This window comes from Notamacropus eugenii, chromosome 1 (assembly GCF_028372415.1).
Source record: "Notamacropus eugenii isolate mMacEug1 chromosome 1, mMacEug1.pri_v2, whole genome shotgun sequence".
NCBI classification, from domain to species: Eukaryota; Metazoa; Chordata; class Mammalia; order Diprotodontia; family Macropodidae; genus Notamacropus; species Notamacropus eugenii.
In genome coordinates, this window is record NC_092872.1 from 495,306,484 (window position 1) to 495,322,597 (window position 16,114).

The following is a 16,114-nucleotide window of genomic DNA, read 5'->3' on the forward strand; positions in this document are numbered from 1 at the left end:
TCCTGACTAGTCATAGCTAAACTTTCCACACACTGCTCTGGCTCTCTGCAACGAGTCCCTTTTTTTTTTCCTGGATAGAGAGAGAGATGGATATAGTAAGGCTGTTCCTGAATCATCTTCCCTTAGATGGTTGGGGCCTTCTGATAACATATAAGGAAAGAGATAAGGGGGGATGGTGGCCAGAAGAGATGAGACAGCCCTTTGAGAAGAGACTGTGGCTCTTTTTTTCCTAGCCCAAAGCCACAGAGGCTTCAGCTGGATTAGACCAGCTAAGTCTTACTCCTTCTGGAGAAGGAAGAACAATTATGAATCTAAAGATAAAGCTTGCCCCTCAGAGAGACTAACACCAGCTCTAGGGCCTCGTACAAAGGTTCTGCTCTTGTCTACTCAGTTACCCAGGACAAGGTGGACCAACAGAGAAGCAAGAGACTCAAGCCACCTTACCTTCCTTGACTACTTTACTTTTTGGTCCCCAGTCATTTTAAAGTCTGACTTCCTGTCTGGGCATGGGATAAAGCTAGACAAGCTTTAATTCTGGTGTTGATCCTGATCCCTTAGTAATTGGCAGCTAAAGAGAATACATTTGAACTCAGAATTGCCAGGATGTCAAGAAACCTTTAAGGTTTGGGGATAATAGGCAGTTCTAGGTTCTGAGGGCATGTGGATACACCCTGGAGATGAGGCTGAGATGAGTCTGGTTCCTTCCAGCATCCCCATAACCCTTCCCTTAGCCCTCCTGCCTTGTTTGTCCTTCCATGCTCCTCTGCTCCTCTCCTTCCTCCCTACCCTACATCTACTCCCTTAGCTTTGTTCCCCTAATAGCCTATGAATCTGGCTAATAAGCTAATGTCTTCCCCTTATCCCCCCCACAACAGCCCATTCCAGACACAAGTCCCATGAAGCGTTCCATCTCCACCCTGGCCCCACAGCGCCCACATGGCTCGCACCTTTATGAATATGGCTTGGAACGTGTGCCCTCAAGCCAGCCTCAGCATCACCACCATCATCGCTGTCACCGACGCAGGGATAAGAAGCAGAAGTCTTTGGATAAATGTCCTAGTCAGTCAGCAGATGGAGATGGGGGTGAGACTATACAACTCCTCTCTTTAAAAAAAAATTTCAATAATTTTCATTCAATAATTATTTATTGAACACCTATAATGTGATATAAAAAAACCCAACCCATTATGTTTGTATAGTACTTTGCAAAGAGTGTCTTATGTTACTGAACATATATTTGAAGCAGCATAGTATGGTGGAAAGAACACTGGGTATTTGGTTAGCAACCTTGGATTTGATTCCTGGCTTTCCTACTTACTACCTGTGACATCTTAGGCAAGTCACTTCACTATATGCAACTCCTCTTGAACTTAGGGCCCCAGGAAGGAAGGGAAAACATCAGACTGACTCTCATGCCTACAAAGAACTCCTAGAATTGAGAACTGACTCTTAATAACAAGAGGCCATACTAGATATGGCCTGGAGGGGCACCAGAGTCTGTCTGATAACTCTTCCCTGTGCAGAATTCATATGCTGTAAGAATTAACCTGTCCATTTGGGGAATATCTCTGTGCCAGGCACAGAGGCCCCTGTGAGGCTGGTCTGAGCAGGCAGAATTTTCCAATCATTCTCACTGACTTCCCACCATCAATTCAGAGGGCTGTTGGCTGAAGTATTGCCTGACACTTTTCCTGGATCAGTTACCCAGAAAAGGAGAAGACAATATGTTAGTTTTTAGGAATGAGGGACAACATGCTTTAGGGCTATGCCTATGTCTAGGGAAGCCATACTAGTGACTAGGGAGTCTGTGACTTCTTGGGTGAAGAGATGATTGAAATGGGAAAGGTGGGTAAAGGTGGGGGATTGGTATGGAGGTGAAAAAAGGGTGTTGGGATGGGGAAGGTGGATGAGAAGGGTGTTGGGGCAGGAGGTGAATGAGTGGTAGGATTGTGTTAGAAGTCAGGCTTGAGATTGGGGTGGTGGGCAATTTAGAATATGGAAGGATTGTGATAGAGATGTTGGATGAAGTCTCAGCAAGAAAAACCTATGTCTGTTAATCATAGTTTTAGAGCTGGATGGGACCTTAGTGACTGTATAGTCCACTCTTTCATCTCATTTTACAGATAAAGAAACTGAGGCCCATAGAGGCTAAATTATGGATGGGGTGAATGAAATGGGGAAGGTCGGAGAGGTGGATGATTGAGGGATTATGGTGGGACTGGAGGTGAGATAGAGTATGAGGGGGAGGTGAAAATAGGGTGGGTGGATGAAATACCTTTTCCCAGTTGCTCTGTCCCTGACTAAGTGTCTCCGTCTTATACTTAGCACCAAATCACAGCATGGGGATGGCAGCTTCATCAGGTGAAGGTCCAGCCCCATGTAAGCATGAGAGGAAACAAGAAAGGGGGAGGTCCCAGGAGCGGAAGCAGCTCTCTTCCTCCTCTTCAGAGAAGCAGCGTTTCTACTCTTGTGACCGATTTGGAAGCCGGGACCCATCACAGCCCAAATCCTCCAATGGGAGTCGTCCCACATCACCTCCTGGGGGACAGGAGCCAGGTCCCCATAGACAGGTGAGAGGCTGGATATATTGGGAGAGGATGGAGTGATAATGGGGAGGAATTAAACCATGCCTGGGGCTCATGCATGGTAAAGTGCTGCCCCTTCTATGCACAGAGTAAACAACCTCAATGGCAAAGGTTATCAGCCTGAACGAGACAAGGCAGAAAGAATTTGGGGAGTTAACTGAATGGGAGAAGACAAGGGACCCCCCTACCCCTGTCCAGAAGGATGCTACCAGATATAAGACTGTTGGGTCCACACATGCATAGGTGAGCTCTTAGAGGTGTCTAAGTGAACCACAGCCCCCTTTCCTGGGTTGTGGTCACTGCTCTGGTCAGGAAGATGTCAGTTCATGAAGTCCCACATATGTTCCAACCAAGTGGAGCCCAGAGTATAGTGAAGAAATACACAAGGCCCAAATGTGAGACCTTGAGGGGCGGGTGGGGCTGGGCCCTGTTCTCTTCAGATAAGAATGTTTAATGAGGCCCCTCAGAACACACTTAGTGCCCAATCCCACCTCTTTCCCTCTTCCTCCCTTCCCGTTATCACACCCTGTCTGTCCTGTCTACTTCTGTCCTGTCCTGCCAACACCTCACCTGAACAAAGTGTCAGGATACTCTGAGGTTTGAACTCAGAGCTGAATAGCTAGCTACAGCTACAAGACAGCTTACGGAATGCTCTTCCTCAACCCTGGCTCCTGCTGCGAGATGACTGACCTCAGTCCTCTTCCTGAGCTTTTTCTTTCCCCCTTTATGAGGGGAATAAGATTTCAGCCATGTCCCCAGCCCTGCCTCTCAGCCACCTTTTCTGTGGAGAAACTGACCATAACCATCTTTTTAGTTCTGGGTTTCACCTTTTCTGTGAGGTATCTGACATTGGCCCTTTCCTCAGCCCTTTCCATGGAGATTCTGCCCTCAGTTCTCTCTGAGTTCAGCAGTCATACTGCCTGTGGGGAGGCAGGCCAAATGGCCCCCTTCTATGGACCAGTAACAAAACCCATTGTTCACAGGGTTCAAGCCCCATTCACAATAGCCAACTCCTATCCACTTCTCTGTCCCAGAAGGCCTTGGGCAGACAAAAAGTCCCAGATTTCTTCCTATTCCCCTCAGGAGGATGTTTAGTTTCAAGAAAAATTTGACCTTCACAGAAAAACAAGCCCAGCAGTTGCTGCAACTTTGTAAATCATCAAAGGATAGCAGAAGCAAAGCTTTAGAAATTTTTTTGTAGTTTCTAACAGTTACAGAATGACATATTATAAGAAGCAACCAATTTGGCCCTAGGACCAGCAAGGAAGGGTGTTTCTGTAGCAGGTGTCCCCAGCATAGTAGACCTTGGGCATACCCTTTCTGCACAATTCGCAGACATCGCTGCTCACACTGATGATAGTGAGAGACCCCCCCTACCCCCACCCAATCTACTATTTATTCTGGTGTTATATTTGTTAGTCAGTCAGTCTCTGTTCTGTGGCATTTCCCAAGTGGGACAGATATTCCTGTTTTAATTGGTCACTCTCTGGCTTTAACTTTTCAATGCCTTACATCTCTTTTTAAATTGCTTTTTTACGTTCCCTTCCCTTAACTGTGGTTGTCTGTACTTTGGTTTTCTGTGTTGCCCTCACCCCTCCCTCACTCCCTGGGCCTTGGCGCTTCCGGGCTTGTCTTTTGCTCCTGTCACGTGTCTCCCCCGCTCCGCCTGAACCCCGCCCCCCAAACCTTCCACGTGCGCTGTGCGGCTGTGTGTCTGTCTGGTCTGTGTTTTTATTTTTGATTTGCTCTGTTCAATTTTCATGTAGGGCAGTGGTTCAGTTAATGGGAGCCCCTTGCTGTCAACATCTGGTGCTAGTACACCGGGCCGTGGCGGGAGGAGGCAGCTCCCCCAGACACCTCTGACCCCCCGTCCCAGCATCACATACAAGACTGCCAACTCCTCGCCTGTCCACTTCACCGGTTTCCAGACCAGCCTACCCACCTTCTCCCCGGGCCGGCTCAGTCGAGGCCTTTCTGAGCACAACACCTTGCTCCAGAGAGATTCTCTGAGCCAGCCGCCAACCCCAGTGTCTCGGATTGGCTCTGACCCTTATCTGGGGCACCGTGACCACAGTGATTCCTCTTACCGGGCCCTGCCAGAGGACACACTCACTTTTGAGGAAGCCGTCGCTACCAACTCGGGCCGCTCATCGAGGACTTCCTATGTGTCCTCTCTGACATCCCAGTCCCACCATCTCCGTCGTGTGCCCAATGGTTACCACTGCAGTCTAGGGCTCAGCTCCGGCCCAGGGCCTGGCAGCAGCAGGGCACGGCAGAGTTATTATCACCAAGCCGATGAAGACGACTGGTGCTAGCATCCCGGCAAAAACACACAGCACACACCCAACTTGGCAGGTCTGTGTGTGTTACAGTTGATGAGTTTTATCATCTGAAGGCTGGGTCCCTCCCTCCCCCAAACCCGGGCATGCTCGGGACTGCAGAGGCAATTAGCATGATGACACGGAAGGAGCTTGCCCCCAAGACTGCTCTTTGGGGAAAATCTGCTGCTCTTTTATGTCCCCCTCTCTCCCACTTTCCTTTCTCTATATGTCTCTGTGCCTCTGTCTTTCTCTCTCTGCCTTTATCTCTGTGTCAGTCTCTCTTTCTACCTTGTTTGACTTTCTATCTGTCTGTCTGTCTGTGTCTTTCTCTCTCTCTCTCTGCACTGGACAGATCAATAAAATCTTTTTTTTAAGGGATGCGGTTTTTTCCATCCCTCCCTTGTCCGCTGCCTTGCTGGGTCTCATACCATACATTTGAAATTTACATCACTAGCCAAGAAGGCAATGGTGGACCTTCATCCCACATAAAATGGACCTTATTTGCAGTGTATAGTATTTGTGATCTGGGCTTTTTTTTTTTTTTTAAAGGAGGTCTAATTCTTTCCCAAAATAGACCTATATCTTATCTTGTTTAATTGTATGTGATGAGGGGGCAGAATCTACCTAAAAGCTCTTGAAAACTAAGGCTGGAGGGGGATTCATTTAGACATAATGGTTTAAGAGAGTCCAAACCTTTAAGTTCAAAGTGTCCTAAGCTGATAGACTTCTCTGCATTCATATGACATGTCCACTTCTGCCAACTCATACATTACACCACCCAACCACCACAGAGATCCCACACAAAGCTGCTCAGTCCTCCTTCCCCTAGACATAAAACAAAACTTGATGAGGACTATCTGGAAAGAGTCCTTGCTGCTGATTCTGTTTTCCAACTACAGCCTCACCCCCTCACCATTTTGTCTTGTTTGGATATGCTTTCTTTTTTTTCTGTTGGTTTTTTCCCCCCCAGGAAGGGGGAGGCACAGAAAAAGAGAAGAAAAGGGAGAGGGGGAAGTAAATGTAATTGGTTTTATATCCATCCAGGAGCTAGAACTAACTTTTCATTGTGTGCATTTTTGTAAATTGTACAGTAAACAAGGAAAATGATCTCATGTGGAGAATTCGTCCAGTGTCATTCTGGGTCCCACAAACTCTGTCCACTGTTCCAGTCACTCACTACCAAGTGCCTAACCTTTGAAGTGTTTCACATTGATAATGTAGCCTCCTGCTTTCCTTCATCCAGCCTTGTGGAGAAGGAAGGAACCTGGAAGGCATGTCATGCTTGAGTCCTGTATGAAATTTCCATGTGTGTGTTTTGCAGACACTGTTAAAAACAGGAACCAACTGGGAAAACTGATGAAAATGAAGAATTAATTTGTACATTGTTGGATGGGAAGTTTAAGACCAAGAGAGAAAAAAAATCAAATTTGTAAAAAAAAAAAATAGGGCTTTTCCCCCTATCCTTGGGTAGCACTAAGGGTATTGTCAAGAGACAAACCAGTGGAGAGTATGGTGGAAACCTTGGAATGGTAAATAGCAAATAGACTCTTTTCATGGCTTCCATTCCCTTGGTTGGGAAAGTTCTGACAATGTTGTGTGGTGTATAGTTTGAGTGTGGTAAGAGAGTATTGTTCATTGTTTCCTGTTCACAATCTGATTCTCAGGGATGAGACATCTATTTTTTTTCTGTGGGGATGGTGATGATGGTAGTAAATGTCTACTTTTGAGTATGTTGGATGGGGAGGGGGGAAAGAGAATTATCATTCCAGAAAAGAGGAAAGTGGGTAGCTAGAAGTGAAGACAGTGATTGGGTGAGGGTGTCTGGGGTAGGGGAAGGTGGTCAATGAAAGAACAAGGATCATAAGATAATAGGTTCAGACCTGGACAGAACCTTCGAGGTCATGTGATCTAACTCCCTCATTTTACTAAGTCCCAGAAAATTAAGTGATTTGGTCCCACAGATAATAAATGGCAGAACAGGGATTTGAACTGGTCCTTGGACTCGAAATCCAGCATTCTTTTACACTGTACCATGGTGGCTGACTTCAAGGGAGTCACTGAAAGGACAGGAGGAAGTCAGGCACTGTGGAATATAGAGCAACTTCTTCATACCTCGTACCTTGAGAGCCAGAGGAAGAAATAGATATGGCAAAGAAGAGATGAATGGGGCAAAAAGGTGAGGCCTAGGAGTTGAGGGAATAACTATGGTAGCGTACAAGATCTATACCCCAAGGGAAAGCATAACCTGTGGTCACAGGATGGCCCTTTCTGCCTCTGCCTAGATCTGCTTGGAGCAGTCCACCCAGCATCTGTGCCCTTCTAGCCTTGTCCATAGAGCACAGCTAGAGGGAGGGAAAGCTAGGAGAGATAAGTACTAGTGGAAGTTTGGTAGTTATCTGCAAAGCAAACTTTGTACAGGGGAACGTTTTAGGAAATCATTCAGAAGGCATCAAAACCCTTTGCCTTCTGGAAAATGAGTGTGTATCTACACCAAGGGCCTCACACTGTTTCCTTTAGTGTTTACATTTCAAAAGTTCAGATGCTTTTGTAGCTGACTTATTTTTAAATGTCCACCAGTTCTCATCCCTGGGTTCTACTAAAAAGACAACTTTGGTGTGAATGCATGTGTGAACTTTGACACACTATGTGGTGCCCGAGGTATGCTGAGGTGTGTGTGCACCTGTGTGTGTGTGTGCATGTATGTACTACAGTGCCACGAGGTGCAGAGAGGTATGCTGAGGTATGTTGAGTGGTATAATTTAACCCTTGGGGCTATGCAACATAATGACACTCAAAAGCAACCAATGGAACAAGACTTTCATCCATTTTGTGGCTTTACCTGCTGGATTCTCTGTTTGGGGCTCAGCATAATTGTGACCAAATGTTTGATACATTTCCCTCAACACAAAGGCACAACATTCTGGCATTTTAAAGGAGCCAGAGGATTTTAATTCAAGGAGCTAAAAAGCAAAAGACAGTCCCTAATGGCATATGTGGCCATTGTTCGCACAGTGAAAGGTGGCAGGACCTTTTTTTTGGGCATTGGGTTTTTTGTTCCCTAGCCCCAGCATCCCACCTCTTTCCCCATCTTTCCTGTGTTACTTTTCACAGTAAAAAAAAAAAAAAGTTAAAATTCTGTACAGTACCATGGCTGTGTTTTCATAGAAGGTGTTAGGTCATTTACAGTCTTTCCTAGACCTGATTGTCACTTCCACAGCCTCAGTTTCTCATCTATATCCTTTCTCAAGGTGGTGAGGGGTGGGGTGGGGAGGAGTGTCCTGGGTTAGGCCATTCCTCCTCTGGGTGAGAACTAAGGGAAGAAGAGAAAGGAAAACCAGAACACTGTTCTCATCATCCTGTCTTCCTTACTTGGGGTTCGGTCTTACCATCTTTTCATACACCTACATCTCAGATCCCATAGTGAGTTGCCAAACTTTAAATGCATCAACCAGTTTTCTGCATCTGGAAATCAGTCTAGCAGTGGCTGTACTTTGAATAAGTCATGTTTGCATGTAAAATATATGCATATATACATATATACACACACACAAGTATGTGCATGGAAAATGTTTATCTTCGTACTTTTTTGATACGATGTATTCTTCAGTTGTTAATTTTTAAATATATTTGATATAAATTGAGGGTTTGTTGCAAAACTTTATATTTAAGAACAGTGTTAAAAAAAAGATAAGTCCCAATCATGCAACACAACTGGGGCTTAAAAAAAAAGTTATGTGATTGACTAGTTTGCTGCCTGAGTCATATTTATCAGCCAAACTTTGGATTCTGCTGTTGTTTCTACAATGACATTTTGTATGAAGCAAAGTCCTTGAATTAAAATAAAAACTTAGCAAAAACTAAACCAAACCAATATGCTGCGCCAGATGATGTGTGCAGTGGGCTCTGTAGGCGGGAGCTCACCAGTGTGCTGAGGACACTTCAGACTTGAAATAACTCCTTGGATTTTACACGAGCTGACACAGGTGTGCGAAAATAATATGGAGATGCTTTTAAAAGGGGGAAACTAGCTTCTCTGAGATGCAGATCCATTACATTGTTTTATTGCTGAATTGTAGAGGGAAAACCCACCTTTCTCACCTTAACTCACTCTGCTGATGTGCTAAACCTCAGATCATGAGAGCTTGGGTGCCCCAGATGAGTGACAGAACTGTTCACATAAGGAACCTGGCCTGGATGCTAACAGTACTCTTGCAAGTTCACAATCTGCCCTGTAGGAATTAATACCCTCCCACACCTTCAAATGGGAAACTCATTTGGTCCTGGGTATAACAGTGATCCCTTCCAGGTCTGTGGTCTGCCCTGGGATACTTAGAGATATCACTTCTGACAGAAATGGCAATGAGATAGAAATGTTAGCAGAATAGAATCTTAGAGCCAGAAGAAACACTAGAGACCATCCAGCCTATCATTTTACAGGTGAGAGAACTGAGGCCTAGAGCAGGAAAGAAACTTACCTAAAACCACCTAGATGATTAATTAGTAGAGGCAGCACTAGAATTAATATCTCCTGATTACTGGGTCCAACGCTACAACTTAACATACCCCTCCCACTGACCTTTCTTACTTCTTCAGCATTTCTGCTGCCAGACCTTAGGACTGAACTAGTCCCAAATGTTGTGTGAACAGAACTCACCTTAACATGTAAGCCTTCTGGATTCCCTGAGGTTCATACAAATTCTGAGCACTACCTATATGTCCCACCTGTGGAGGGACACATCTTCCTTGAGATTCTAAAGGGATTGGGGCAGGGGCCAGAATGGTGACATGTAGACACAGCACACTATAAAATCATTATCGCAAACAGGAGTGCTTAAAGCTGGAAGACATTCCCAGTTTTTCAACACTTCACAAAATGAGTCACTAAAAAATATTGTTGTGTCCAGTGAGTGGCAGAGGAAAAGAGACTGGGCCAGGAGACAGTGCCAGTTCCCATTACCAGTGCTCATCAGATCTAAGAAAGAGAGACCAATGCATTGCCTGCCCTCTCAATTCTCATATCTTAGCTTTGGCCCATTGTGTTACAATTCCAAAAGATTAAAGTTGGAAGTAGGGCTGGGTTGGAGGGTGTGTGATTGTGGGGTGGGGGTGGTCTGGTATACAGGATTAAACTCATCATTGTTATTATAACACTACATCTGAACAGGATATGTAAAATTCTTCAAAGACTTTTCACATTTCATTATCTCACTGAGGCCCTTAGTGTTTTCCTCCTTCTCCAGTTCTAATATTTGATAATCTTCATTCATTAAGAGTAAAATATTGTGGTTATTTTTTAATAGATCACCTACTCAGCTCTATACACTGGCAGCCACCAGGTCAATCATCTACCACCACAGCTTTAGGCTCTATTAACTGTCAGGTAGCATGACTGGTGATCTAGATTCAGACTGGCAGATTCCAATCTAGTTATCTCCATTTATCAGGCTTAGCAAGGTCCTTGCAGTTGAAACTCTTGCCCCTAGACTGGAATTTGAGGAAAGATGGCAGCTTTCATCAGCAGAATTTATCCCCAGTGTCTAGGTCTCTGTAACCACAGCTTCTACTCAGGATATGTTACTAGACCAGCCCCTTCTGCCATGACCTCCACTTAATCAAGATGAGTAAACTGAAGCAAAATTTTGATGCTAAAAAGATGTTTGATATTTTAAAAATATTTTTAAATCCAAATGATAAAATTTCTCTAGAAATGCAAGCTGAAACTTCTCCACATATGATGCACAAAATGCCCAAAACCCCAAAATAAACTGGTTAATAAGTATATTAAGGAAATTACCAAAATGCTTATATTTAAATATTTAATACTGATATATTAGGAATACAGGAATTTTTTTAATGACAGAAAAAATTAAAGGATCAGTGAATCAAATTGCAAAATAACTAAATATTTAAAAATAATACAAACATATATATATATAAACATCTAAAATAAAATAACTAAAGATCTAAAATCAGTAATAGCAGTAAACAGAAAAAGTAAATACTCTAACGTATCTGCCATGTCAATATGTGTTTTCTGGTGCAGGTGGCATCCAACTGCACCATCTCATATTGTGCATTTATTGTACTTCATGTTCTTCCATTTGTCCTCCACAGAGGATCCTCCCAACATGCTGGAGGCCTTCTTCTACATTTTATGGGTACCAGGCAAGCACTTAAGCTGCTGCCTGTTTTCATTCTTGTCACATGATTTCAATAAAGTAAAAATGTGTCTTGCCAAGACTATGGCCACTCCCTTGAGTTAGTACATCAGTGCTTTTATCTGGGATGGGTACCGTAAAGAGGCAACAAGTTGGATCCTGGATTAAACAGAAGGAAGGGAGCAAGTTAATTTAATAAATTATACAGGACTTTCTGTCATACCAAGCACAAAACCCAATTTTTAAATATAAGTGTTCTATTGTATGAATGTGGATTTTGGTACACTACCATCTCTGATCAAAATTGCATGGGACCCAAAGGGGAATGGAAAGACATACGGTGAGCATAAATAGGCTGTGGTATATTTCAAAGGATGATTTCTATGCAAGAAATGTCATAAGGGATATACCAAGGAAATATGATATCAAAAAGAGGAGATGAGCCCTATTCATGTAGTGAGATTGAAAGATTACAAGTGGACAGGCTGAGGGCTACTTCTTACTATAAAAAGATCTAGAGGAAGTCCTCTGGCATGTACAGTAGATACTTTATGATGGATCTATAAGAGAAAATAAAGAATCATACAGGATGAGAAGGCACAGACAGAGGGAATACATCAAGAAGATCACAGATCCAATGTGGATATTGAATATCAAAGGATAAATATTTTGGCTAATGTGGAAACCCTCTGCTTCCTGGTTGGTTAGGACTGTGCATTCTATTTAGAATGGTTTTTATCCCAATTTTCACCAGGGTGTCACATATGTTCTTTCCATCTTTTTCCAGAAATAAGAAAACTGTACAACAGATTCAAAGCTTTGCTGCTACTTATATTCTCTAGCTAATCAGCTCTTGAGGGCAGTGCTTTCTTTGAACACGCTCAGCTACCATTTGGGACTGGTAGATGCAGAGTTTTCTTTCAGCCTTGGTAACTAAAATCATCATGAAGAGTATTGATTGCATCAGTTACTTTGGGTAGCCTGAACTCCCTTCTTATACTTCAAGTAGTTCTCTTATAATCCAAGAGAGTACTCCATTACTGAGCTCTAATCCCAAGAGTTGCTTCTGGGTGAATGAGGCCTTATTCTTTCAGGGTCAAATTCCTTCATTTTGTCCAGCATCACCACTCGTAGGTCCTTGTCTTGTGTCTGAAGTTCTCACCAGTCATTCCTGTTTCCAGAATGAAAAATTAGGTCAGGGCTATATAATTTATTTTCACCTAAACCATAATCTCTGGAGGAAGTTCCAGACTCTCCTGCATTTTCTTGTATCATGTCCCTTCTTTCTTTGAGTCATAATGGATCACTTTTATCCCCATTGTGGAAATCACCGTAGTCTCCTATGCAAGGGACCTATGAGATAAGTTTTCTGCATCTCTGTTATTTTTTCCTACCCTATCATAATTCATAATTGGTGAGGGTAGTTATCTATCTCCACCTAGAGGTATCTTCCTTAGTACTTGTCAGAATATAGTTAAGGGGGTTGTTGTTTATCCATAACTGAAACTATTAGATACAATCTTATTACTTAAAAACTCCAATTTGAGGATGGAATCATGGGTCTCACTGCCCACAAATCCCCACCTGGAATATGTGTTGACATCTGGTGACCCTTACCCTCTTGTGCTGAGACTGCCCTCAAACCAGGCATCAGTACATCACACAAAAGGCCTACTTTGATTAGCAAAAGCAGGCAGTGGAACATGGAAAAAAGCAGCTGATTATGGCCTTTCCCTTTTCTTTTTCAAAGAAGGACCATGTTACAATCAAGAGTGCTAAACTTCAGAATGAGATGAGTGTTGCTAAGGATGACAGAAAGGGTTTTGGTTCTTTTTTAGTTATTCTGGAGAAAACCAAAAAGGATGGAACTGCTGCACAGGGTGCACCAAATATTAAAAGACCGTATGAAAAAGAAAGGACCATTTAACTCTTAGTTCGCTTTTATCTTCCAAACAGAATAATCCTTGGACTAGAAAGAACCAAAAAGACTGATAGAGAGTTAAAACCTAAGATAAGTAGGGAGATATAACAGACCACCTAGCTGCCCTTAATGTGAGATACCAGGCCCAGATGAACTCCATACCAGAAAGAGCTGGTAGATATGATTCTGGAGTCATTGGCTCTGGCCGTCAGGAACAGGTGAGTGCTCTTTGAAAATCATAGAAAATAGAAGAGCAGGACTAGGGGGTCAGCCATACTGAATTTCAGAAAAAGGGAAGAGAGAAGAATCTACAGGATACAAAGTTGACTTCTTTGTGTAGAAGAGTTCTAAAACAGATTCTGTTTCATTTAAAAAATGTCTTAGTGGTGATTTTTATCCTTACTTCACAATCATTTCTGGCAGGAAAACCTGTGCCCTTCACACTGTACCCTACCTTGTAACAAAGAAAAGCAAGTTAAAGAAAAAACAAAAACAAACCCACCAGACAGTAACCACTTGTGACGAGATACACAGGATTCTTCCCTGTTACTATGTTTCAATATCAGTTCTTTAGGACTAGCATCTGCTTTTCTACTTTCAAAGACCTGTTTGCTTTTTAGTAATCTATTCATTTACAACGTTGTGGTCACTGAATATATTTTTCTTTCGGTTCTACTTATTCCATCCTGCATCAAACACATACTTGTTATAAATGGAATAGTTAGCGAACGAACGTGCAGAAAAAGAGGCTGTGGTCCAAACGGTTTGATCACTCAAGCACTACGTCATTAAATCCCGCTCTCTGGGTCTCAGTTTTCTCCTCTGCACAATGAAGGATTTCTATCGGCTGTGGCTGGTCCCTGCCAGCTCCGAGGCTAGGACCCTTTCTGCCTCTAGGGCTCAGGTGGCACACCAGCCCTAGATTCCGGGTCCCGGACAACACGCCGCGCGGTTACCATGGTGACGGCCTCCTTGTCCCTCCCCCTTCCGTTCGCTCTCTTTGGAATGATCCAATAAGAGAGAAATCTCTGGTTCCTCACCGCTCGAAGCTGGCTCGGATCCTGCCGTAAGCCAGGGTTAGCTATGGTGCGGGAAGCCAGAGGTTCAAACCCGGCTCAGGCCCTGGAATGGAAAAATCGCACCAACCATTCTCCCCACTGGGCCTCAGAGCAGAGCGCCGCAGAGGCCTCTGGGACCTGGAGTCGGGGAACGGAAGACAAGTTGCTGGAATCCTCCGATCACGTGCCGGCTTGCCTTCAGACTACAACCCCCAGAGGTCTCCGCGACGCAGTTCCGCTTCTTACTGTTCTGAACGCACCACTCCCCCCTCCTCCCCACCCCCAAGTCCGTGCACTGACAGAAAAGAGCTGGGCCTGTCCCACTCACGCGTTTAATGTCTCTGCGTGGGTGGCCTGGGGGTTTGGGGAGATCGACCTTTCCGTTTTGGGGATCCCCTGAGGCCGAGGTGCATGTTACTGCGTGCGTGTGTGATAGAGATTTTACAGCTAGAATCGACCTTAGAGAGCATCTCTTAGTCCAGCCCTTACAGATAGGGAAACTGAGGCCTGGAGAGGTTAAGTGACTTGCTCAGATTTACCCAACTAATAAGCAGACCTTGGAACCGAAAGTCCAGGACCTCTGTTCTCAAATCTAGTCTGGGTCTCCATGTGAACCTGATCCACTTCCAGCAGCCCTGTATGTGCCCCTTGCCGGTGGGGATGCCTGGTGCTCCTCAAGTGGCTCACTGTCTTTACGTCCCTTGCCTGGGGCTCCCTGATCAGGTCGTGTGACTAAGGATGACCGTCTCAAGCTCCCTGCTCAGTCTGCCTTCACTAGCCCGGGGTTAGAGTTCACAAGAGCCTGGCCCGAGTGGACTGAATCAAAGCCAATGTCCCCAGCTGGCGGGACCTTGTTCCTGAGTTCCCTTGTCTCAGCAACACAGGAATAAGCCAGCCAGGAGGGATAACCGTGGAGGAGGAGAGTGCATGGGAAGAGAGGTGAGAATGACAAAAGAATGGTGGGGCGGGGGGGGGGGGGGGGGGGGGGGGGGGGGAGTAGCGTCTTCCAGAATGGGAGAGAGACATGCACTTCAGGGGAGGGGAGGGTCTTCCGAAGAGTCTCCAATGCAAGGCGCTGTCCTCTGGGAGGGAAAAATATTAGGGCCACTACTACAGGGATCCCCTAATAGAGAGCTAGCAGGTTAATCGTGAAAAATAGTATCTGCATGGAGATGACAGTTAAAGTTAGAAGAATGAAGGAGGCTGCTAGGTGATAGAGTGGATAGATTTCTGGACCAGGAGTCAGGAAAACCTGAGTCCGCACCATGCGTCAGACACTTCCTTACTGTGTTATTCTCCCCCATTTGTAAAATGGGGATGATAATAGCACCTATTTGTCAGGGTTATTTTGAGGGTCAAATGAGATAACACATGTAAAATGTTTTGCAAAACTTAAAGTGCTGTGTAAATGTAAGTTAGCTATTGTGGAAAGAGCAGAGAGAAGGGTCAGAGGCAGAACTTAGGGAACAGCCACCTGAAGAGGGCAAGAGAAGCTTGTGGAGTAGTTTGAGAGCCAGGTGACTGGCGTTTCTGACACCAAGGGAAGAAAGGGAAGAGAGAGTATCCATCAGCAGGGGAATGGTCAGACTCGACAGAAAATCATGAAGGAGGAGGACTGAAGGAAAAAAAAGTCATTGGATTTAGGAATAAGGCAGCTGCTAATGACCTTTGACAGAAAAGTGTGAGTAGAGTGGTGGGGATATAAGCAGGGTTCTGCTGATGCATATTTAAAAACTGGTTCTCCGAAAAAATACTTAGGACACTCTTAAGTTGAGTCTACATTATTTATGTTTCTTCATCTCTTCCTTAAGTCTAGACAATGAACAAAACAAATACATCAAACCCTGATTTGTAGCCTTTCCTGATTTCCAAGGTGTAAAGGTTCATGCTGAAAAATTTAACGAGCGGCTTTCAGGTCAAAGCTGGCTCCAGCATACCCCTACTACATGGCAGATTATGGAGAGGTGAGGAAAACAAAGACAATGGGCATGGAAGACTTTTACATTTTTTATGTTAAATTTTATTTTTCAAATAAAGATCCATCTTTCCTCCCATGTACCCCATTCCTTTT

At 44.3% G+C, this 16,114-nt stretch overlaps 1 protein-coding gene and 1 long non-coding RNA gene across 4 annotated transcripts in view; one reads left to right on the plus strand and one right to left on the minus strand.

The window, feature by feature from the left end:
* Positions 1 to 6,027, plus strand: part of CACNA1B (calcium voltage-gated channel subunit alpha1 B) — a 254,918-nt gene extending 248,891 nt beyond the window's left edge. For all 3 annotated transcript variants that reach the window (XM_072633213.1, XM_072633211.1, XM_072633212.1), the window contains exons 44-46: positions 876 to 1,083; positions 2,326 to 2,570; positions 4,352 to 6,027. In XM_072633213.1, coding sequence (XP_072489314.1) covers positions 876 to 1,083; positions 2,326 to 2,570; positions 4,352 to 4,900 — 1,002 coding nt within the window. In that variant the 3' untranslated portion in view covers positions 4,901 to 6,027. The remainder of the gene's footprint in view (positions 1 to 875; positions 1,084 to 2,325; positions 2,571 to 4,351) is intronic.
* Positions 6,028 to 10,708: 4,681 nt separating this feature from the next.
* Positions 10,709 to 14,019, minus strand: LOC140519799 (uncharacterized). Its single transcript, XR_011972289.1, has 2 exons — positions 13,689 to 14,019; positions 10,709 to 12,235 (listed from the first exon to the last, which is right to left on the minus strand). It is a non-coding gene; the product is annotated as an uncharacterized lncRNA (long non-coding RNA).
* Between the last annotated feature and the right edge of the window lie 2,095 nt (positions 14,020 to 16,114).